Genomic DNA, 24,150 nt, shown 5'->3' on the forward strand with positions numbered 1-24,150 from the left:
CCCTCACCCGAAGTTAGCCCCCGGTGTGGTCGCACTGCCCTAGAGCCACCCTGCTCAAGAGTCCTGTGACCTCCGAGACAGAGTTCCTGCCACTCTATGGTGTGCTGCTTCATAGGTCTGTCCCCAAGACTGGAGGTGAACTTCATGGATTGTGGTGGACAGGCCTTCAAGGTTAATTTACACTTGTCACCGCTAGGTTTCACCTGCTGGTGCTAAGACACCAGGGCTTTTAATATCTTGCTGCGCCTTCTAAGGTCTAGCATGGGAATGCGCTCCCTCAGGAGGGTGGTCTGGGAGCCTGGTCATTAAGGCTGAACCTGGTTCCCCAGTTCCAAATCCAGCAGCTCCGACCATAGTGCCACATCCTATCCCCCACTGAACACCATACTGCCCCTCTTAGAGAAACTTGCACTGCACTGACCCGCTATAAACAACTGGATACGACTCCTTTCAAATTGCGCACTAGACAAGAGCAATATGCTGCCTAAAAAAGTTAACAACATCCTAGAAAAAGCAAACACTCATTGGGAATGCAAGATTAAGTAAACATGTGAAATGTAAGCAGGAACAATATGGTTAACATTTTCCTTTGTCAAGATCAATGTGGACTAGCTAGTTTAGGGGGGAGGGGTTGAAGTGACTCAGGTACGTCAGACAATAAAAAGGAAAAAAGCAATGTTTTCCTTATAAAGCCCTCACCCACCGACCTAGTCGGTGGCATGCTTCATCATCGGGCCCACCGCAGTGGCACCGAATGTGCCCCGGGTGTCGGTGGGTGAGGGCTTTATAAGGAAAACATTGCTTTTTTCCTTTTTATTGTCTGACGTACCTGAGTCACTTCAACCCCTCCCCCCTAAACTAGCTAGTCCACATTGATCTTGACATATAACCCAGGGGATACGGGCTAGCTTACCTAGTCCTCTCTCTCCCTTTTGATCTACACATAACTTTTTCCTTTTCCACTCATTATCAGAGAAATTAGTGAGTGCTTTTACATGAGAAGTTAAGGCCATGACTACAGGGCCCATAAGGGACCATTTTCACTGCCCATTGCTCATATCCTTACAAAACATAAGGAGTATGGTTTTCAAAAAACACATTCGTGAACACACAGCCGCTGTACACATTTTGAATTCCAATTCACCCATCAAGCAGGTATTTCAGTACCTCCAGGAAAGGTGCACTTTCCCACCCAGTGAAACAATGTTGTTGAAAGAGAGAGGAGAAAACAAAAGTGCACTTCACTGGCAAACACTGGAAAGTGGCGCTAATGTGTTTAGGTGGGAATACATAAATCTGGCCACCTTGCAATCACTCTGTCTTGCTTTAATTAGTTCGTTATTTATTTTTCATATTTGGAATGTTTTATTTCTCTACACCCCAAGACTGCACGTAGATTTTGAAAAATGTGAGTAAAAGACAATGTTTCCAGCAAATATATTTTTCTTTTTCGGATCCATTTCAAAGGGGAGCAAATAAACGAAAGGAGGAAATAGAGGGTTAATACCCGTTTCTTGAAGTCTCGGGGCCTCATTTATGAGGCCTTGCGTCAGTTTTGCGCTGCTGATGCGTCACTTTTTGTGACGCATCGGCGGCGTAAAACATGCGCCTTGTTGCGCCATATTTAAAAAGTGACGCATCTAGGTAGATGCGTCACTTTTTAAACCCCTGCGCCACATTATACCTGCGTCAGGTATAATGTATGCAAAGGGGGCGTTCACACGCAAAAAGCATCGTAATAGTGACGCAGTGAAATCTATGAGATTTCACTGCATCACTTTTAGGACGCTGTTGCGTCAAAATCTTGCGCCTGCCTCACAGCAGGCGTAAGACTGACGCAAGCCCTTTCACATGGGGCTTTCCCCATGTGAAAGGACGCATTGCTGGAGTTGCGTCACTTTTGTGACACACCCCAGCAATGCGTGACTTTTGCGCTTACAGATACGTCAGAAATACTGACGTATCTGTAACTCCTTGCGACATGATGCGTCATATTATAAATATGACGCATCAATCACGTCGCAGGGAGAGCGCAGTGAAAAGTGACGCATCGCTGTTTTCACGCAGCGATGCGTCACTTTTCATAAATAAGGCCCTCGATTTTCACTAACTGAGGAGAAGCGAGACAGAAAGAGAGGGAAGAAGGGAAACAAAGAGGGGGTGGGGGCAGCTGCCAGCGGCAGGCGAACTGGACAATGTCCTTGTCTTCTATGGGCACGAAGGAAAAGACAGTGTCCCTTTCCTTCTCTGCCCGTTCCACCCGCTTACAAAAGCCGATGTTTAACTATCGGCCTTGGCAGTTTCTGCCATCCGGGAGGCAGGGTCGGATTGGGACAAAAAATTAGCCCAGGCACCCCGAAAAAAAAGTCGCCCACAATTGCACTTCGCAAACCTTCATGCCAAAAAAAAGGCATCCGTTTCGAGTCAGATTTGTTTTTAAATTGCAAAGTTAATGAAAACTTTTGTGTTTTTTGTTCTCTGCTCTCATTACATTGCACAGTATTTGAATTAAACTCCTAACCTCAATGATGGACCTGAGGCTTGTCGGACAAAAGCTTCCTCCTCACACTGGCGACTTGTTAATTGCACTGCTCAAAAGACACACCTCTCTCAAAGGCTCACTAACACCTTCTGCGGCCCCGGGATGGAAAGAGATGCACCACATATGCACGTCCTCCTGATGCGTGTTGTCATTCCACAAGTAACAATTAATGGCCTCCTCAAATAACCTGAAGCTGGAAAAAGGTTGGGAAGTTGAACCCAGTTATACAGAGTTGATTGAGACACAGACTAAGAAAATCGGCCACACGCTTGCATTTGCCACAGGCCCGCCCTGCCAATCCGACCCTCCTGGGAGGCATGTTTAAAATAAGAAAGTAGGGGAACGGAATCAATGAAATTAGAGAAGTAGGGGCACGCCGTGCCCTGCCGATCCCGCCCACTTGGACCACTGTGTACAAGAATAGAGAGTTTAAGAGTACACATCCCTTGTTTCTTCTATAGGTGGTATCACATTTTCACATTCATCACAAAATATCTCTTCTCACTTTGTTTCAAGACACCACCTCTCCAGCAGAGAGGTAATTCCATTTAGCGTGAGAAGGATGTTGGTATATTTCCTTTGAAAAAGATTAGAATAATGCAACACTTGTTTACAAGATGTGTTCTTGTTGGAAAAGGCCTAGTAATTTCCAAAGAAACCACACCAGGATGGAGTGTTTCATGTGTAATTCAATGTTATGAAAAATACAAAGCAACTTTTGGATAAAAAAACGTCTCAATCCAAAGAGGGAAAGCAGTCACCACATCCTTTCTCTACAATGGTAGAACGCAAAAGTGATGGTGGAATCCATGCAAAAAGTGTCACCCACTGTCAATCACTAGGAGCACATCACTGACATGATCTATTTTCCTTATGCCACTCCAGACAAAGCTCAGCTATATGAAAATCAGCCTAGGCCCTGCTCTAGTGCGAACAATCCTACAAGAACTGCCAGACCAGGTCTCCTCCAAATGAAAATCAGATGCAACCCTGTAGGAGGTTAGCTTAGTATATGATGCATACTTATTTAGTGGAGCACCTTGCACTAATCCAGACAACTCTTATGATGATTTTAGTGGGCTTAGACAGCCTTAGAAAGCTTTCTAAGTGGTAGCTGTGGAGAAAAGCCTAGTCCAGAAGGAGTGTGAAGCAGCTTGTTTTACCAGTACTAATCATATAGTGTAGGCTAAGTGAATAAGAACCACACAGTGTAGTTATAAAAATATGTATTTATTACAAACACTCACTAACACATTGCAATATCTCCTTCCCAGAGATATTATCACAATACACACAATACTTCAGTAACAGAACACATAAGTAGCACAAATATTCAGTGGTCTTCAGGGGGAGACCAAACCATATACTAATAAAGTGGAATGTGAACCCCGACCTAAGTCGAGACTGGACCCAGAAGACTTAGAAGAGGTCCCAAGGAACCACCCATGGTAAGTATCCAGGAACCAAACAGAGGCTGTGTGCAGAGAGGAAACACGACCGCATGCTCAATACAAGTCAATGGGGAAGTTGCGGTTACAGTTTTCAAAAAGAAGGACCCTTCCCAGAAATCCCTAAAGCAACATGTGGAAGATGGGAGGTTGGAGAGTCATCCCACCCTTGAATACCCTGGGAACCAGGATACCTACACCAGGGAAGCTCGGTGCATAGTTCGAAGTGATGTCAGAAACCACCGTAGACCACAACAGCCGCTGCCCGTGCAGATAAGCAGATATGAGCGGTGGGGTGGTGGGGCCGGGTTGGGGTTGGGGGGGGATTTCGACATACAACCACAAGGGAAAATTAATTATTTATTCAATTTTCCCTCGTGGTCGTCTGTTGAATCCCTCTTCCCCCAACCTGGCCCCAACGCTCTTACCTGCACGGGCCATGGCTGGACCACAATGGAGGACTTTGGTAAAGATACAGCTGGCAAAGAAGATGAAAGAGTCCGGTGGAACCCAAGGGTGTATTCAGGAAGAGAGGTACCTGCCAGCAGAGAGGACAGAGTCTATGCCACTCAGGAGTGACCAGGAAGCACGGAAGACAAATGCCCACAGATGTCGGAAGATGCAGGAGAGTTGACGGTGACCTTGGCCCTGCAGTTGTGTGGACCATGCAATGCAGTGGAAGACCAGGAGCTGTCCACGAGCTGTTACACGTCATATGTCAAAAACTAGGGTGTCAGTGTCCGGTGGGAGCACCAACAAGCTTGGCAGCGGCAACAAACATGGCAGACAGAAAATGTGCAGTGTAGGGACCAGCAAGGTCCAATGTACCCACCAAGTACAGGTAAGTCAGAGCACGCCTGAGCAAACAGGGGAGCCACCTGGAGCCAAAGAGGACCCTCAGGGGGACCCACAGACCGGAGGCACAGGAGTCGCAAGAGGACCTCGAGCAGCTCACCAATGACGTAGGCCCACGGTGCAGTGGATGCGGTGAGGACGAAGATCTTGGTAGCAAGATATGCTGGAGCTTCTTGGAGCCCTAAAATCTCTGGAAAAGAGAGTCAACAAGCCTTGGCCATGGGAAGTCAACGCGGTGTACAGGGGTACTGCTCCAGCGGTTCCGACAAGGGGACACTGGCTTCAGACTTGCTCTGAAGACAGTGCAGGCCTCGAGGGAGTTGCAGAACCCCTACCTGTGTTGATGAACCTTTCGGAGTCTTTGGGAGCTCAGGAACAGCAGACCGGTCAGCTTTGTTGGGGTGCCTGCAGATGCAGGTGAGTGACACCTTCACTCCAAGGGAGATTCCTTCAGGTATATTTGATGTCCAGAGGCCTGAAGATGTGCCTGGTTGGAGCACAGGCACAGACGGCAAAGAAGACTGGCATGACAATGAGACCAGGAGCAGCAGGAGTCTTCCAGATGTTGCCTTGGTTCCCAAAGCGAAGTCCAAAGTGCCCAGGCAGTTGAAGATGAAGTGGTTTCGGAACTGAATCTTCTTGTCCTACGACAAGTCTGAAGAACCACCCACAGGTAAGTCCTTAAGTACCCTAAGGAAAGGCTTGGGATGATTCAGGTGTCCCTCCCAAAGGAGGGGCCGGACAGTGGCGAGGATACTCCCATGTCCTTTGTCCAGTTTCGCGCCAGAGCGGGAGCTAACGGCTTCCTGATCTGGTTCCAACTGGAGTATGCAAGGAGGGCACCAAATGTGGCCTTCAAAGCCGTCTAGGGGCGCTGGCAAGAACCCTCACCCTGTTCCAATACACTAAGTCCTGTCTGGGAGGTTGTCACACCTCCCTGTGACCTGAAACCTATTGTCGTACCTTCCCCTGCTTGAGCTTGGCTCAGCAGCAGGCGGGCAGAATCATGTCAGTGGTCGGCAGCAGCCATAGCTTGCTGTCAGACTCTGGAAGACTGGCACCAGCAGCATGGAGGGCTTCCCAGAGGAGCCCCTCAGTGCAATTACGGTGTTGGGGTATGATTCCAACATGTTTCATACCAAACATGCCAGGGTTCGTTACAGCCAGTTCAGAATTAGCCATCGCGTAATGACCCATGGCCACTCTATGTATCGTAATGACTGACGCACTAACAACACCTGGAGAATGGACTCCGAGGATTGTAGGGGTGTCCTGCTCATGTAGGGGCACCTCACACTTTTAACCAAGCACTCTGCCTTCAGGATTGAAAGACCTGCTTTTGGGGTGACTTATAGGTTTTAAGTGCAGTGTCCTTAGATATAGGTAACCCTATATCTTTCATACGTGGTGCTAGCACCAGCTTACACAGGTTGCAATGGCAGACCCAGTCACAATTTGAGTTGTCTCCCATGGGTGGTATAATACATGCTTCAGCCCATGGGGGACCCCTGGTCTACCTTTGCCCTGGGTAACTTAGTATCATATACTAGGAACTTACAAGGGTACACCAATAGCCAGTCTGAGGGGAACCTAAGTACTCACCATGGTCCAATTTAGGGAGGAAGCACCGAGACTGGGATCCTGATTAACAGGATTCCAGTCAGACTAGTCAGAAAACTGAATGCCACCAGCAAAAAGTGGGGGTAACCATGAAAGCAGATCCTACTTTCCTACAAACCCCAAACCAGTTTAAGGCTTCTAGGCTCACTTAGTGAATTACAGATTGAGTTGTGTGGCACAACAAGCAGAGGGCCCATGACAGAGCATACTTGTGCCATTAGAGAATCACACTGAAAAACAAACCTGATGAGTGGAATACTTACAAAAAGTCTGAGCTATTGGCATCTGATCTGCCCCAAATTTAATTCCATCATTTTTTTTCTTCAGAGTAAGCCACTTCAACTCAGTCCTAGCTTCCGGGCAGGTCCACTCTTGATGGGGAAAGAAGGAACCCAGACCTGTTTGGTTAAAACGGCAGGCTCATGTCTCCACTGTTCCCCTTGAGTTTATCTTGTAAAAAGTAACACATTTGCCTTTCTATTCAACTTTTCACTCGGTTCTGGAGATGGAAAGATTACTTATAATCCTCATTCTTCTTCCTAGGAATCCGTGTTGAAGTCAGAAACTCCCCCACCTACCCTGCAGCGCCCTGGATAGTATTTGAGTTACCTAAGCATCCTTCTGAAATGTGCAAATTAACTGAAAACATATCTGCTAGGGCAATGGAATTTGTCTCATTTGTTTAATATCTGTTTATTGAATACAAACAAATAGGAAATTACATCTGTCGCAAAGGTTGAGGAGCTATTGCAGGGGGGCGCTAGACAGTGGGACCAAGTGAACAATCGACACAAAACCCGTGCAAATGGGAGGAATCCAGTAGGAACTTGTCTGATTTGAAGGTGCCGTGTTGGATATTGCACTTTTTAAAGTAGCTGCCTGTCTACTCACATTTACTTTAATTTTGATTATTTTTCCTTTTAAATGGATGAAAAGTCTGGTACGACCCCAGTGACTATTTAAGAAGAACGGGCTTCTTTTTCAAAGTAAAAATCAATCGGAATTTAATTAATGTAGTACATATGTGGGAAATTCAAAATATTCATTTTTGAGCAGAGGTATCCTTTTGTAAAAGTACATGTGCGGACTATTCAATGTTTGAGTTCAGTGAAAATTATACAGTAACTGAGAACAAAGTACTATGTACAAGGGGGAATGCTAGTTGTCTAGTATAGACTCTTCCTGAAGGCATTTTTAAAGCTTATGTAGTCTAGCTAAGTTTTGGTTAAAACATTATATTTTGCACAAATTGTAAAGGAATATTGGAGGTTGTCCCCAAATAATAGTTTGAAAAAGAAATATTCTTAAAGCAGGGATCCGCAATATTAATGACATTGTTTGTGACGCTTTTCTTGCTTTCCTGTCGCCTTATCTGTGAGGATACACTGATGTCAAAATGAAACAGCCTCATGATATCACCCATGTAATCTGCATGGTTAACCTGCAAAGGGCCATATGTATCAAGGTACCATTTTGCGATTCTTTAATAGCGATTTTTAAGAAATCACTATTTCAGAATCGCAAAATGGTATGTATCAAGAAAAATGCAATTTTTTAGCGATTTCCTGATATTCCTTAACTGCGAATTCTCAAATTGCGAATTCGCAATTAAGGAATACTTTCCCATTCATTTCTATGGGCTAGGAGGCCCATAGGAAGGAATGGGAATTTTCTCTCAATTTGCGATTCGCAATTTGCTAATCGCAAATTGAGAATAATTTCAAGGGTGCAGGGGTGTCCAAAGGACACCCTGTTGCACCCCTGAAATAAGCATAGGTGCACATGTGGTCACATACATGCCCTAAGGGCATGTATGTGCGTCACATGGCACTTTGAAAAATGCAAAAATGTGTTCGAGGCATGTGGGCTGCTGAATTCATATCTTGTGCATAGATCGCCGCCTAGTGTTGGGTCCGGATGATTGCACATTGTTGTCCTGGAAGAGTCTTCGAAGTATCACGAGATAGGTGGCTCCTCCCCTGGACTACAGTGCGCATGGGCATTGACTCCATCCTCAGATTGTTTTTTTCCGCCATTGGGTTCGGATGCATATTTGTTAACTCAAGTTCGGAATCGATAAAAAACTTTCTTTTTGGCCAAAAGGCCTTTAGTTATTGTCGGTATTGTCTTGCGATCGGTGCCCAGTTCTTGTTCCAGCTCGGTTTCCGAGCCGAACCTCCAGAGGAGCCGCGTGGCTTTTCGGCACTGAAGGCCCGGTCGACGCCAGAGGCCTTATCGACGAACCATCATGGAACGGAGCCCGTTCCAGAGATGTCCCGTTTGCAACTCAAAATATCCTCATATCGACGTCCACCCGGTGTGCAACAAGGGCCTGTCTCCGGATCACGATGAAGCCAGCTGTATGGCTTGTTCTCGTTTCCGCTCCAAGAAGACGATTCGACTTCGACGCGCAGCGCGCAAGGAGGCCCAGCAGACGGCACCTTACCCTGTGAACATTTTCGATATCGAGGACGATGAGGGAGTCGAGCAGGAAGTTCAAGAGTCTGATCCTGCATCGGAGATCGACTCCAACTACGACGCAGATGTCGAAGTGGTCGATATTGAAGACGTTGTCGACGAGGTAGGAGACGACGATGTGGCCTTTGGGGCCGTAGAAGATAGCTCAAGCGAAGAGCAAGACCCGACCGTTGGTGCGGGGGCCCAGACCAAGACACTCGATAAGGCTCAGGTCGAGGGATCGCCACATGGCCTTACCCGAGATCGTACAATTAGTTCTACGGCCTCGCCTCAGGGCCCGGCTACGGACATTTATAGCGAGCCACTGGTCGACCAATCGAAACCGAAAGAGAAAGCATCGGTGTCTACACAACCGAAAGCACTGGAGGCACAATCGAAACCAAAAGTGCGTATTGCTTTGGTCGGCTCGAAGTCCTTCGAACTATCGGCGCCGACAAAGCAGAAGAGTGTTATCGACCCGGTGAGGTCGCTGAAGGGTGTCGAGCCGACTACTGCGGCACTGAAAAAACTGGTCAAAGCCGTCGACCTGAAGAAATCGGCGCCGAAGGCCGTCGACACAGAAAAAGGACTCAAAGCTCAGAAGGTTCTCGATCCTACGAGTCGGCCAGACAAGGCTAAGAGTGGTATGAACCGTGAGTCCACGCCGGGCGGTGGCTCCGAGGAATCCATCAAGTCGGTGCAGCCGTCCACCTCCTTTTTGAAGCAGGTGTCGGAATCGCTCAAACGCATTAAAGAGAAGGCTTCAACTGTCGGACCGAAGAATACTCCACCACCGAAGCCTGCCAGTAAAACTCAAAAATCGTCGCCGCCCATCCAGTTCACGCTGCCGCCAAAAGTGGGACCTAAGGCCTTCGCCCCTAAGGCGGCCATCGAAGCGCTCAAAAAGGTATCCACGGGGCCGAAGCCTACAACTGCGGAAGTGGTCACAAAGCATCAACAGCCTCCACCTGAAGAGCAGTCGAGGCACTTCATCGACGCAGACACGGGTAGACTTTCTATCTACAAAAGAAAGATCGCACCTTACCAGCCTATGGAATCATATAAAATTCCATTGAAAAAGAAGAAGGATTCTACTACATCACCTCTTCTTGTTGAACCTATATCACCACATGGCCAAGACACTGCTCCTATCTCGCCCACTTACTCGGATGTGGAGACAGGGGAAGGTGACAATGAGGAGTACAGTTATCCTATAGACACTGATCCTGAAGATCACAATCAACCCAGGGCAGACGCTGCTGACACAGGAGATCCACAAACTGCCCCAGACAGTCATGTGTATGCTGTGAAAACCTCGCCTACTGAAGACTCGGCGGTGTTTAATACGCTTATTGAAAGGGCAGCCAAAAATCACGATGTCCAGCTCCATGCTGACCCTATTGAAGTGGACTTTCTGTTTGACACCTTCTCCACCTCAGAGAGAACTGTCAAGACTCTGCCAATGCTGAAGGGTGTCTTAAAACATGCTGGAGACATTTTTAAAGAGAACACGAGGGGAAGGGTGATAAACCCCAGAATCGAGAAAAAGTACAAACCGGCACTTGGGGACCCTACCTATATCAAGGGGCAGTTGCCGTTGGACACTCTGGTTGTTTCCAATGCCCGGAAGAGGGCAAACTCGCAAACAACGGGTGATGCTCCTCCCCCTGACAAAGAATCTAAAGTGCTAGAAGCATCAGGGAAAAGGGTGGCAGCTCAAGCGGCCAATATATGGCGCATTTCCAACACTCAGGCACTCTTAGCCAGATATGACAGGGCCCATTACGATACACTTGAGACCCTGTTACAACACTTGCCAAATGAATATAAGGAGGCAGCAGAGATGCTCATACAGGAAGGGAAGCTTATATCAAATGCATCTATCAAGTGTGCACTGGACGCAGCAGACACCGCGGCCAGAGCCATTAACACTAGTGTAATGTTACGGCGACATGCCTGGCTGAGAATTTCCGGTTTCAAGCCGGAGATACAAACCACCATACTGAATCAGCCTGTAAACCCTGATCACTTATTTGGACCTGAGGTGGACACCACCTTGGAGAAGATCAAAAAGGACACTGAGACTGCAAAGTCTATGGGGGCTCTACAGTCGCATCAGTTCCGTGGTGGTTCTTTTCGTCGCTCAAGCAATAGAGGAGTTTCCAGAGGCCAGCTGTCCCAGCAAACACAGTACAGTAAAGGAGGCGCGCAAACCACTTACACCAAACAAAGTAGAGGTGGCTATCGTGGGAACAGCGCCAAGGGCAGAGGTCGTGGAAACAACAGCTCCCGGTCCTCCGCCGTTAACAAACAGTGACACCTTGTCACTGCCCCCCGACCATACCACACCTGTCGGGTGGAGACTACAACAGTTCCTCCCGGTCTGGAAATCCATCACTACAGAAAGGTGTGTGCGGAACCTTATCCAGTACGGTTATTGTCTGTAGTTAACATCCACTCCACCCAACATACCCCCTAGACACCGTCCTATGTCCACAGAGCATTTGCACTTATTGCAGCAGGAGGTAGTCATCATGCTGCAAAAATTAGCAATAGAGCTCGTGCCTGTGGAAGAAAGAGGTACAGGAGTGTACTCGCTGTACTTATTAATCCCAAAAAAGGACGGGTCCCTCAGACCCATACTGGACCTCAGACCCCTAAACCAGTACATTCTATCAGAACACTTTCACATGCTGACATTGCAGCAGGTTCTACCATTACTCAGTCAGGGAGATTTCCTCGCAACATTAAATCTGAAGGATGCATATTTCCATATTCCGCTACACCCGTCACACAGAAAATACCTCAGGTTCACCATTCACAATCAGCATTATCAATTCAAGGTCCTCCCTTTCGGAGTGACGACTGCACCCAGGGTGTTTACAAAGTGCCTGGCGACAGTGGCTGCACACCTACGGAGACAGAACGTTCACGTCTACCCTTATCTGGACGACTGGCTTATCCAAGCAAAGTCGTCCAAGCAGTGTGTCGCCCACATGTCCCACACCATTCACCTTCTTCACGATCTGGGGTTTTCACTGAATTATCCAAAGTCCCACCTTCAGCCCGCCCACGTACGGCAGTATCTGGGCGCGACAATAGATACTCTAGCAGCCAAAGCACAGCCAAATTCAGTGAGGATCAACAGCATTCAATTGCTGATACAAAAATTCAGACCACAACACTCGCTTCCGGCACGAGTGTTCATACAGTTGATAGGCATGATGGCCTCCTGCATCTTCATAGTCCCGCACGCAAAACTACATATGCGTCTGCTTCAGGAGTGCTTAGCACGTCAGTGGAATCAGGCTCACGGACAGTTGAAAGAGCTAGTGTTGGTGACCGGTCGTGCATACAACTCTCTGCATTGGTGGAATCCACAAAACCTTTGCAAGGGCCGACCGTTCCAGGAGCCTGTGCCACAGATTATTCTGACAACGGACGCTTCTCTCCAGGAATGGGGAGCTCATGTACTCCACTACACGGTGCAGGGACTATGGACAACGCAGCAAAGGAAGATGCACATCAACCTTCTAGAACTTATGGCTATCTTCATGGCGATGAAAGCATTCAAAGTACATCTGTGCAACGAGGTCGTGTTGATCCGGACGGACAACATGACGGCCATGTACTACATTCAGAAGCAGGGAGGTACACACTCTCCACAGTTGTCTCATCTGGCTCAGAGCATGTGGAAGTGGACCATTCAGAGGAACATTTTCCTCATGGCGGAACACCTCCCAGGCAAAGACAATCAGATGGCGGACCTGCTCAGCAGGTACAGCCACCAAATGCATGAGTGGGAGATACATCCATCGGTACTCCACCCGTACTTCCACCAGTGGGGTCATCCAAAGATAGACCTGTTCGCCACAAAGGAAAACGCCAAATGCCAAAGCTTTGCCGCCAGGTTTCCACACCCACAGTCGCAGGGCAATGCGATATGGATGAACTGGTCAGGCATATTTGCGTACGCTTTTCCCCCAGCACCTCTAATACCGCTGGTGGCAAGCAAGCTGAAGCAACACTTCATCACACTCATCCTGGTTGCTCCGACGTGGGCACGCCAACCATGGTACACCACGTTTCTAGAACTATCCGTGGTACCGCATCAAAGGCTGCACCTCACACCCAGGCTTTTGACACAGAGCCATGGCGACATTCAGCATCCAGATCCGCAACAGCTCAACCTGGCGATCTGGCTCCTGAGGTCTTAGAATTTGGCTACCTCAACTTGCCTCCCGACTGTATGGATATCATTCGAAAGGCAAGAAAGCCCACCACCAGAGCATGTTATGCGGCAAAATGGAAGCGGTTTGTCATTTATTGTGCAGACCACAACATCAACCCGCTAGACGCATCTACTCACAACATCATTTGTTATCTGTTACACCTATACAAATGCAATCTGGCATATGCTTCCATTCGTATACATTTGTCCGCAATAGCAGCTTATCTACAAAACAGGCAGCATCTCTTACTTTTTAGAGTACCTGCCATTAAAGCCTTTCTGGAGGGACTCAAACAAGTTATTCCTCCCCGGACCCCACCAGCTCCTCAATGGAACCTAAATGTGGTCCTCACCAGACTGATGGGTCCACCTTTTGAGCCTCTACACTCATGCGAGATTCAGTTCTTGATGTGGAAAGTGGCTTTCCTAATAGCGATCGCATCGCTGCGACGCGTTACTGAACTCTAGGCACTAACTATCCAAGAGCCATTCATACAGATTCACTCCAACAGGGTGGTACTTCGCACTAACTCTAAGTTTCTTCCTAAAGTGGTTTTACAGTTCCATATCAATCAGACTATAGAACTGCCTGTGTTCTTCCAAAATCCTGAGTCAGTGGCGGAGAGAATGCTCCACACACTAGACGTCAAGAGAGCTCTAATGTACTACATAGATAGGACCAAAGATTTTCGAAAAACAAAACAACTGTTTGTTGCCTTTTCGCCACAACACAACGGCAAACCCATTTCCAAAGCAGGTATAGCTTGGTGGATCGTTAAGTGCATTCAGATTTGCTATCAAAAAGCCAAGCGCACATTAACGGTTCCCCCACGGGCCCACTCCACGCGAAAGTTGGGGGCCTCCATGGCTTTCCTTGGAAATATTCCTTTAGACGACATATGTAGAGCAGCCACATGGTCTACCACACACACATTTACAAAACACTACTGTGTAGATGTGCACTCCAAACAGCAGGCAGCTGTAGGGCAGGCTGTTCTATAAACACTTTTTCAAACTGCTGCAGCTGGCACAGGCGGCTGCCGCTAATGGAGGGACTGCTATGTATTCGATGCACAAGATATGAATTCAGCAGCCCACATGCCTCGAACCGAATATGCTACTTACCAGTATGCATCTGTTCTTGGCATGTAGGGCTGCTGACATTCATATCGCCCGCCCTCCTCCCCAGCGCCTGTAGAGGCTGCAGCACTTACAATTACTCTTAGCATGGTCATCACTCACGGTGTTACACTCCATCTTCTTCACAATGGCAAAAAACAATCTGAGGATGGAGTCAATGCCCATGCGCACTGTAGTCCAGGGGAGGAGCCACCTATCTCGTGATACTTCGAAGACTCTTCCAGGACAACAATGTGCAATCATCCGGACCCAACACTAGGCGGCGATCTATGCACAGGATATGAATGTCAGCAGCCCTACATGCCAAGAACAGATGCATACTGGTAAGTAGCATATTCTGCATTTTTCAAGGAATTCGCAATTTACCACCAACTTGAAGTTGGTGGTAATTTGCGATTCATTAAGGCCATTTAGCAAATTTTTTTGCCTTCTTACATTGCATTTAAGGAATCGCAAAATGTGCGATTCCTTAAATGCAATCACAAAATAAGGAATCGCAAATTTTGCAATTTCTTATTTTGCATCGGGATTTCCTTCATACATATTATTTTGCGAATTCGCATTCGCAAAGGCCGAAATTCTCCGAATTTCGGCCTTTGCGAATGCGAATTTCAATGATACATATGGCCCAAAATCTTTACAAAATTGCCCGAGCACTGAATTGGCCAACATCATCAATAATTGCCCTAAAAATTATATTCTTGTAAGATTGATTCACAATAAGCTGGGAACTGAAGAAACAGGTAGATTGAGGGTAGTAGTGTGTATTCTTCTGCATCAGAGTCCACACAACAGAGTGAATGAGACACCCGATGGCAAATGTTCGTTGTTGGCATCTTTGTCGTTGAGGGCTGTGGCCACTAGAATGACAAATAGGATCTTGGTGACATAGTATGGGAATACCCCAAAAAACTGCTTATGGGATATTATTGATGGATGCTATTACGCCCCCGTTTTGCTGATTTTCTCACGTGTTTTAAGGCAGGTTGTATGCAAGAAAATGTGCCCTGCCCTTCCCAAACCTGCGAGGCAGAGATTGGGCATGACTCCATTCTGCAATGTTCCTGCTCCAAGGATCGATGCAATGAGATCATGGGCCCTGGAAGCCCTGGGGAGGAGAGCAGCAATCAAGGTGAGTGTGTGCATGCACCTGATTTTATTTGAAGCCACTTCGAGATGCGTTTATTGCAAAAGGGGTGTGTGAAAAACAATTTGTCAGCTGCATGTTGTGTAAATGAAAGAGCCTATCAAGGCTTGCGTCAGCGATATGACTCTTGGTCAGTTCTGAGGGTCTGATTTATAGGAAGGCCACCAAATCTATTTACCCTCTGCATTGGCGAGTGATTGTGGATTGCAGTGGAACCAGCCTCAGTGGCAGGAGCGGTTTAGAGGTGGACACTTCTAGTTTTTTGCAGGTCGAACATGCCATGGCAGCTTGCTGGAACTGCCTTCACAAATGTATGCCTAGGAAATGTACCACTAAAGTGGGTATGTATTTCCAGGCCACACTTAAAATGCCTCTGATTTGCAGAAAGTTCTGTTCGAGGCATATGAGCTGTAGATTGTATACTGTAGCATAGATCACCATCTGGTGTTGGGCTCGGATGTTTGGTCTTTGTTATTGTAGAAGTCTTTGTAGTCACAAGATGGGTGACTCCTCCTTTGGTTAGTAGTGCTCATGGGCATCGATTCCATCTCCAGATTGTTTTTTTCCGCCATCGGGTTCGGATGAGACTTGCTGCCCTCCAGCTCGGCACTATGTTTTCTCAACTTTTTCGACGCGCAACTATCATATTCAAGGGGGGGCGCTAGAGGGCGCACTGCGAGATGGCTGACTTCTAAGTCGGCTCCGCCGGACGGGCGCATCTCATCGGAACCCCTGGCCCCAGAACTGTCCCGATCCTCGCGCAAACCGGCGAAATGGATGGCTGACGGGCTCGCCTACACGCTGTGACGGTCCCAGCCGGGACTAAAGCTGCACGCCAGAGAAAACGGCAAGACCACTCGCGGACCGGACCGGCTCCACAAAATGGCGGACAGCGACCGGGATGTCCGCGAATGAAACCCAGCGATACCGCCGCTGGACGGCCACAGGACGAACCTCCCCCTGGCACGCTAGCAAGGGGCTGCTAGAAACGGCGACTTACAGGTACGAGGTGCCTGCAGACCATGCAGAAATCCCAGCGGACGATGTGCGTTCCACGGCGGCCAAAATGGCGGCGGCGGTGAAACGCAAACTCGAAGACCCTGCGCCAGGCGATACCAGCTCCCAGTATACTGCACTGATGGGCCAAAAGGCGCGGAAACACTTCTATGCGTAGCTACTGCGGCGCATTGGAAGGAGAAGCGACTGGAGGTAAACGGCGCGGAACGCGCAGGCTGGAAGCTGCTAACCACTGCTGACTGCCGCCCTGAGGGGACATACTAGACCCGCGAGTGCAAGCGCGACTACCTCACACGGCCAGGGAAGAGCGCGGCGAGCGCCCTATACCATCCACACCACCGCAGGACACTCCTACATGGCGCGCGGGGCTGACCTGCACCGCGACTGAGCAATGTGCATGGCCTGATGAGTGGGGCCTTGGCGCGGAGGGCGACTGGAGCACTGCCACGACGTACACGGACAACGGCCAAGCCGGCAACCCCAACGAGCTCACCAGTCTCCAGCTCAGCTGACCCCCAGGGCACAATGGGCAAGCCGGACAAACAACAGTCAAAGCTGCCCTTCGAAGCAAGGAAGCAAGCGACGAAAACGGGCGCTGCCCACGATGCTGAAGGAGACCAGGCACTAGAGGAAGGAACTGGCATGGAAGCAGTATTGAGGGCTATCCAGCAGAGCCTGCACGACATGAATGGCAAGATGGACAGTGTCGTGGCGCGGGTAGACTCTCTATCTAACACGCTGGAGAAACACGAGGAGAGGCTGACGGAGGCGGAGCGCAGGATATCCTCGGTGGAGGATCATTCCAGAGACACCGACAAAACGCACAGCGCTCTTGAGAGGACACTGGAAACCTTGAAGGCAAAGGTGGAGGACCAGGAAGCGAGGTCCCGCCGCAACAACGTGCGCATTTCGGGCCTGCCGGAATCGACCAACACGGGCAAGATGGAGACGTACGTGGAGGGCCTGCTGAAGGACATCTTTGGGGCTGGCAGCTTCTCTGAGGTCTTCCTGATCGAACGTGCTCACCGCTCTCTGGCCCCCACTCCGAAACCAGGGGCTCCGCCTCGCATAATTATCGCTAGAGTACTCAACTACAGAGACAGGGACACTATACTTCGGCTGGCGAGGGAGAAGGGAGCCATTACGCATCAGGGCAACTCGCTGGAATTCTACCCAGACCACACAATGGCGGTACAACAGGCCAGGAAGGAGTTTGCTCCTGTAAAGAAGAAACTTCGAGAGCTGGATATCGGATACGCGATGCTGTACCCTGCAAAGCTTAAAATTCTGACGGATGGCAAGCCGGTGGTCCTCACGACGGTACAAGCCGCACAGGAATATATAAAGACCCTCATCAAACGTCGGAAACATCAAGAGAATGCGGGCAGAATGAGCGACAATGACTGACGACAGGATGGCGCGCCGAGCGTCTTTTGATCAGACAGCTTCAGCACTGCTGGCGACACACGACGGGCACTGCGAATTGGGTGAAACTTAACGTGATACGCCACGAGACTGGGACTCCCACTGCTGTCGGACTATGAACGGGAGCTGTACAGGGCGAAAACGCAGTGAGTACTATGTGGTGACTTTAATCTAGTACCTACACAGGAACATTGGGGCCTTCGCTGGCAAAGGACAAGTGGCTAGCACGATAAGCTATGTACGGCCATACTGGAGTGCCCTGAGACACTGACATTGGGGGGATTGACATCACCCACGAGCGTTCCTGTACTGTGGGGGGCTGAGAAGAGCGATGATGGTCACTAAATGCCTGCGGGGGATCGGGGGCGGGATGGGGGGGATGGGGTGTAAACATTGTCGATTTAACTAGCATGCAAATTGCGCCCGTCCACATCCACTATGTGGATGGAGATGTGTGCTTCGGGCGGCACCCCCAGGAGGGTGTTCCCCACGAAAAGTTTACTCACAGTTTTGAAGTTCGGGGGGGAATGGCTTTGGCAAAGTTTGGGTGCTGAAGTGGGTGGGGGGGGGATGGGGAAGCGGATTGTGATAACTATGTTTGCTCTGTGTCTGAGAAGCATTGCGACCTCTTTTACTGCCTTCACTGCATTTGTCAGGGATGCGCTGTTTCATAGATGGCCGCACAGACTACGCGACGCACAAAATCACTGTAACGCATGCTAATGGCGCGCCTTGACACGCTCAACTTCATAACATGGAATGTCAGGGGGCTGGGGAACCCAAAAAAGAAAAGGCAAATGTTTGCGTACTTTGACAGGCTTAGGGTCGATGTGGCCTTCCTACAAGAAACTCACATGGCACCCACTTCCACACGCGGGCTGGGCAACAAATGGGCAGAATCCACCACTGTCTCCTACTACTCATCATACTCCCGCGGCGTCAGCATACTGATAAAAAAAGGGACTCACTTCAAAATCACTGACACGCACACTGACCCAGGAGGGCGCTTTGTAATAGTGGTAGGCGAGACGAGACACCATAAATTGGCACTTGTGAATGTGTATGGCCCGAACATAGATGATGCGGGTTTTTTTGAAAGGCTGTGGCATACTGTGGCTGGTGTTCAAGCGGACAATGTTATCTGGGGAGGGGATTTCAACGTCACGTTAAAGGATGGGCTCGACAGGGCAGCACACACACTGGAACAACATACCAAGGCGAGGGGAATGCTACTTGACGTAATGTCTGACTTACATGTCAGTGACTTGTGGAGGATACTACACCCGGGAGAGCAGGTGGCCACACACGTGAATGCTGCGAACAAGAGCTGGTCCAGACTGGACTTCTGGCTAGCCACACAGGACGTTCTCACCTGGGTGGAACAGATAACGCATCTCCCGAGAACGCTGTCAGATCACAGTCCTGTGCTCCTACGGTTACGAATTCCACACTATGTCCCACCGCCCTACACCTGGCGCTTCAACGCGCAGGCTCTGCGCGACCCGCTTTATGTGGATACAGTCCAAAAAGCGATCACCGACTACTTCGACCTAAACACCCCCACCACGGAGGACCCGTGCCTCCTATGGGAAGCTTTTAAAGCGACTATACGGGGCGTGTGCATTAACACATCTGCTGGTATACTGAAAGACATTCGTCACCAACTTAGTAGGAGGGAGGAGATGCTTAGGGACCTGGAACAGCGCTACACGAACACTGGGGACACAGCACTACTGAGTGACATACAATCCATACTGTTAGAATATAACACGTTTGCTGATGACGAACTCAAATATATATTCAAAAGAACAACGGCCAGACGCTATGGGGAGGGAGGTAGACCGGGCAGGGCCTTGGCGGAAAAGATTTGTTCGGGCAGGGCGCCACAACATATAGCGACCATACGCACTAAACAGGGCACACGCGCACACGACATGCCAACCATTATGGGTGAATTCAGGGAATCCTATGGGGCTCTATATGAGGCCAGAGCACAGGTGCCACGGGAGGAGATACTAGAATACATGGCTGATGTTGAGATTGCCTGGTTGGCGGACGGACACAGGGAATATCTAGCTAGGCCCCTTACGACACAGGAAGTCATCGACACCATCAAAAGACTCCCTAATGGCAAAGCGCCGGGCCCAGACGGCTTCGTCATAGAATTCTATAAAATGTACGCTAGCACGCTGGCACCTCATCTAGTAAATTTGTACGAGGCCGCCCATGAGGCCCAAACCCTGCCACCGTCCATGCGCGAGGCGTTGATCATTGCCATTCTGAAACCTGGTAAAGACGAAGAACAGTGCGACTCATACCGCCCTCTTTCATTGATAAACGTTGACACCAAGATCCTAGCCAGCATCCTGGCGGACCGACTGAAGCCATTAATGCCGATGTTAATAAGACCGGACCAGGCGGGTTTCATCCCGGACCGGTCCACTGCGCATAACACTCGCACCCTTTTTGCTTTGGCGCACTACCTGGCACCGGATATCAAAGCGGTAGCTGTCCTACTGGACGCGGCTAAGGCATTCGATACGATTGCCTGGCCGTTCCTACATGCAGTCCTACTCCGGATGGGGTTCCCCCCCTTATTTATCGGCTGGATCACGATGCTGTACTCGGGCCTGACGGCCCGCATACGGGTAAACAAACATCTATCATCACCGATCATCATAGGGCGCGGCACCAGGCAAGGCTGCCCCCTGTCGCCTATGCTGTTTACCCTTATACTGGAACCGCTGGCGTGTAAAATAAGACAGCATCACCACTACTCCGCTATTCAGCTACCCACACGACCCATACACATCGCCCTGTACGCGGACGACATGGTCTTATACGTAAAAAACCCGGAGTCCAACCTTAACCCCCTAATGCGGGAATACATTAAATTCGGCCAATACTCAGGGCTCCACATTAATTGGAGCAAGTCCCTCGTACTCCCACTGACAGATGGCACCCAGCCCACGCAACTGGATTATCCCATGGAATGGCAGGAGGAACCGACAAAGTACCTAGGCGTCTGGTTTCACAGGGACCCAGAGCTCGTAATCCGCACCAACTATGGGAGGGCTGTCTCTGCATTGGAAGACAAGGTCAAGAGATGGATCGGTCTGCCGCTCTCTTTGGCGGACAGGCTTGCCATTGTGAAGATGGTGCTCCTGCCAAAATTCTTATATCTTTTCAATAATATACCTATTAAGCCCCCGGCGGAGGTGTTCCGTACCATTAAATCCCTCATCCTTTCCCTCATCTGGGCGGGTAAACAGGCTAGATTAGACCTGCAGACATTGACGCTCCCATACGCCAAAGGTGGATTCAAAGTGCCGGACATCTACCTGTACTATCAGTGTGCACAGGCGCAATATGCGCATTACTGGTTTCACGAAATTCCCTTTCTGACACACGTGGCTGTGGAACATGGAGATGCTGACCCCATCCCACTAACGAGCATTCTTACACACAAACGCCCCAGGCTACACGACCATGATATAAACCCTGTGAACACCACGATAGATGCATGGAGGACACTTAGCAAGATGGCGCACTGCACACCACTCTATGCACCGACACTCCCATTGGCTCACCACCCGGCACTGTCTGTCACGCAAGAACAGGTGGGGATGGATCTTCTTAAGCGCGCAGGCATAGACACCCTTGGGGATCTGTACAAAGAAGGGCAGTTTGTACAGTTGAACCAACTCACATACATCCAGAACCCAACTCTGTTGTTCAGCTTCAACTATTATAGGCTACAGAGGGCGGTGAAGGAACACTTTGTGTCTTTTCCAGCAGAACCACAAGAGCTCGCACCACTGACACTTGTAATCAACACTCCCTCAGCGGCACACTTGGTATCCCGATTGTACCGCTGCGCACAATCTAGCAATGGTGGCTCCTCAACAAGAGCCAGGGAGAAATGGCAAACAGCACTGGGGGAAGATCTCACGGAAGCGGACTGGGAGGCCTCCTGCATGCTTACGGGGATGCTGACGCCTAACGGGAATCTTAGACTGATCCATTATAAGTATTTGCACCAGATGTACCACACCCCTGCACGTCTACACAGATATGGTCTGAGAGACGACTCTAGATGCACTAGGTGCGGGCAGGAACATGCGGATTTCATCCACTTGGCATGGCACTGCGCTGGGATAGCACATTACTGGGACCAGGTGATACGGACACTCAACACTATGCTGGGGGCCCAATTGCCGTGCACTGCCAAAGTCTGTCTCCTGGGATTGGTGCCACACTTGAGGGCAAGACGGCGTAAGCTTTGTGTGATTGCGCTATTGGTGGCGAAGAGACGAATATCCCTGCATTGGAATAGTAAGCGAAAGCCAACAGGGAAGCAATGGCTGGAAGATCTGGCCTATTGTAGAGACACCCTAGTCACGTATGAGGAAGAGCTGCCCATGGGGTCCCGCCCCAGAGACTTCTGGGAGCCATTCCAACAATATCTGACGACAGTGGCGTCTGTAGATATTGAGGGCTGAGCGCCTGGCTGCTAAAGACTTATGACCGCTATGAGCTACACTTGATGGGGCAGTGTGGGGGGAAGAATGCTGTGACACAGTGCCTTGGGTTTCACAGGGGGTTGTTGTTATGTTGTTTGAGATACCCCCCCTAGGTTATGGGGGTTTTCTTTTTGTTTGACAGGAACAGAAAAAGAAAAACTGGAAAATGTAAGACTGATCAGGCGAACCTACCATGCGGTTGCATTGTCGAAACCATCAACTGCACTGCTACTGAACTCACGCCGCCGGACCTATGGTTGTCGGCTGATGGGCTGTGTAATGATAAGCTGTTCATTTACTCCTGTGTACATTGCAAAGCCGGCCATCTGTGGTTGTAGGCGAGATTGACTGTACAATTCATGTGACAATGCGTAATAAACGTCTTACCCAAAAAAAAAAAAAAAAAAAAAAAACTATCATATTCAATGGTATTGTCTCGTTTGCGTGCCTTCGACGAGCTAAAACAAATCTCTCGACTCTGGTTGTCGACGCGGGCCATTGGGCCTATCGACGCCATTCGGGCCTATGGCTAATGGAAAGAACTCCATTCAAAAAATGACCCATGTGGAGCTAAATTTCCACACAGTGACCATCACCAGGTCTGCAACTTTTGCCTATCGCCAGTACACGAGGAAAAGGATTGCCAGGCCTGTGCCTCTTTTCGGTCGAAGAAAATCATCTGTGATCGCCGGGCTCGACAGCACGTCATGGCTCAACATGCTGCATCGGTGCCGGAAAACATCCTCCATGAAGGCCCGATGTTCCAGAGGCAGAGGATCCAGAGGAGCTCAAGATCGTCTCCGAAGAGGATGACTCCGGGTCCGATGACATCACTCCAGGTCAACGAGTGAGTATAAAAGCCCCTGCTCCTGTCCCATCAGAAAAGCAAACAGCTCTTGTCAAGACTTCACCTGCAGGCCCTAGTCGAGACCAGAAGAAAACTTCAGAAGCCCCGCCTCCGGGCCAGGCTCCGAAGAAAAAAGAATAGCCTCCCGGCAGCTCGGGACCGAGCAAGAAACATATCACTATCCTTAAACCACCTTCGGTGCCGAATTCGTGGATACACCCCATTCCAACAAAGGCCTCAATACCGAGCCCTTCAGCACCAAAAGGCCATAAGGCCTCGGAACTGGACAAACATCAAAAATCTTCGGCTCCGAAGAAAAGTTCTGACTTAATGCCAACTTCGAAGCCAATGGAGCACAAAATTCCTCCCAAGGCTCCAGAGACCAGACTAAAGCCACGCTCGGAACCGAAAAAATCAGCACTGAAAACAGACGTTCAGGATGAACTGTTTAGACCAGATCCTATCGACTCAAAGCAAAAAACATTACAGGTGGACCCTAAAACAGGCCATATTATCAGTATTCCAGCAAACAAGAGGAAATCTGATGCCTCGCATACACCTGAGGTGCCTGTTAAGAATAGAGACTTTGCAACTTCACCCATAAGACCCTCTTCTCCTATTCATCCTGCTAAACCTTTCTCTCCTATAAACTCTCCTATACAATCTCCTAGATTATCTCCATGTTCACCCTTATTACCACAGGATGATGATGATTTAGGGGGTGGGGAGGAACACTGTAATGATCCTGTAGATGACCCTAATGACAGTAACACTACCCCTCCACAGGATACATGGGATGATTATGACTATCCAGCAGATCCTCCAGACATTCCTGATCCAGATGCATACCCATCTAAGCCATCACCCCCAGTCGACAATATAGGATTTAGCCAACTTA

General features: G+C 49.3%; 2 protein-coding genes across 10 annotated transcripts in view; one reads left to right on the forward strand and one right to left on the reverse strand.

Moving 5' to 3' along the window:
* Positions 1-24,150, forward strand: part of AMHR2 (anti-Mullerian hormone receptor type 2) — a 1,194,741-nt gene that overhangs the window by 171,823 nt on the left and 998,768 nt on the right. For 6 of the 7 annotated variants that reach the window (XM_078687697.1, XM_078687663.1, XM_078687707.1 and 3 more), the window contains one exon: positions 15,279-15,425. In XM_078687697.1, coding sequence (XP_078543823.1) covers positions 15,279-15,425 — 147 coding nt within the window. Of the gene's footprint in view, positions 1-15,274; positions 15,426-24,150 lie in introns of all 7 variants that reach the window. The other variant, XM_078687683.1, reaches the window with a different exon arrangement.
* LOC144829016 (uncharacterized) overlaps positions 1-24,150 on the reverse strand; it is a 313,846-nt gene that overhangs the window by 46,535 nt on the left and 243,161 nt on the right. The window lies entirely within an intron of this gene.

This window comes from Lissotriton helveticus, chromosome 1_1 (genome assembly GCF_964261635.1).
Source record: "Lissotriton helveticus chromosome 1_1, aLisHel1.1, whole genome shotgun sequence".
In the NCBI taxonomy this organism is placed as follows: Eukaryota; Metazoa; Chordata; class Amphibia; order Caudata; family Salamandridae; genus Lissotriton; species Lissotriton helveticus.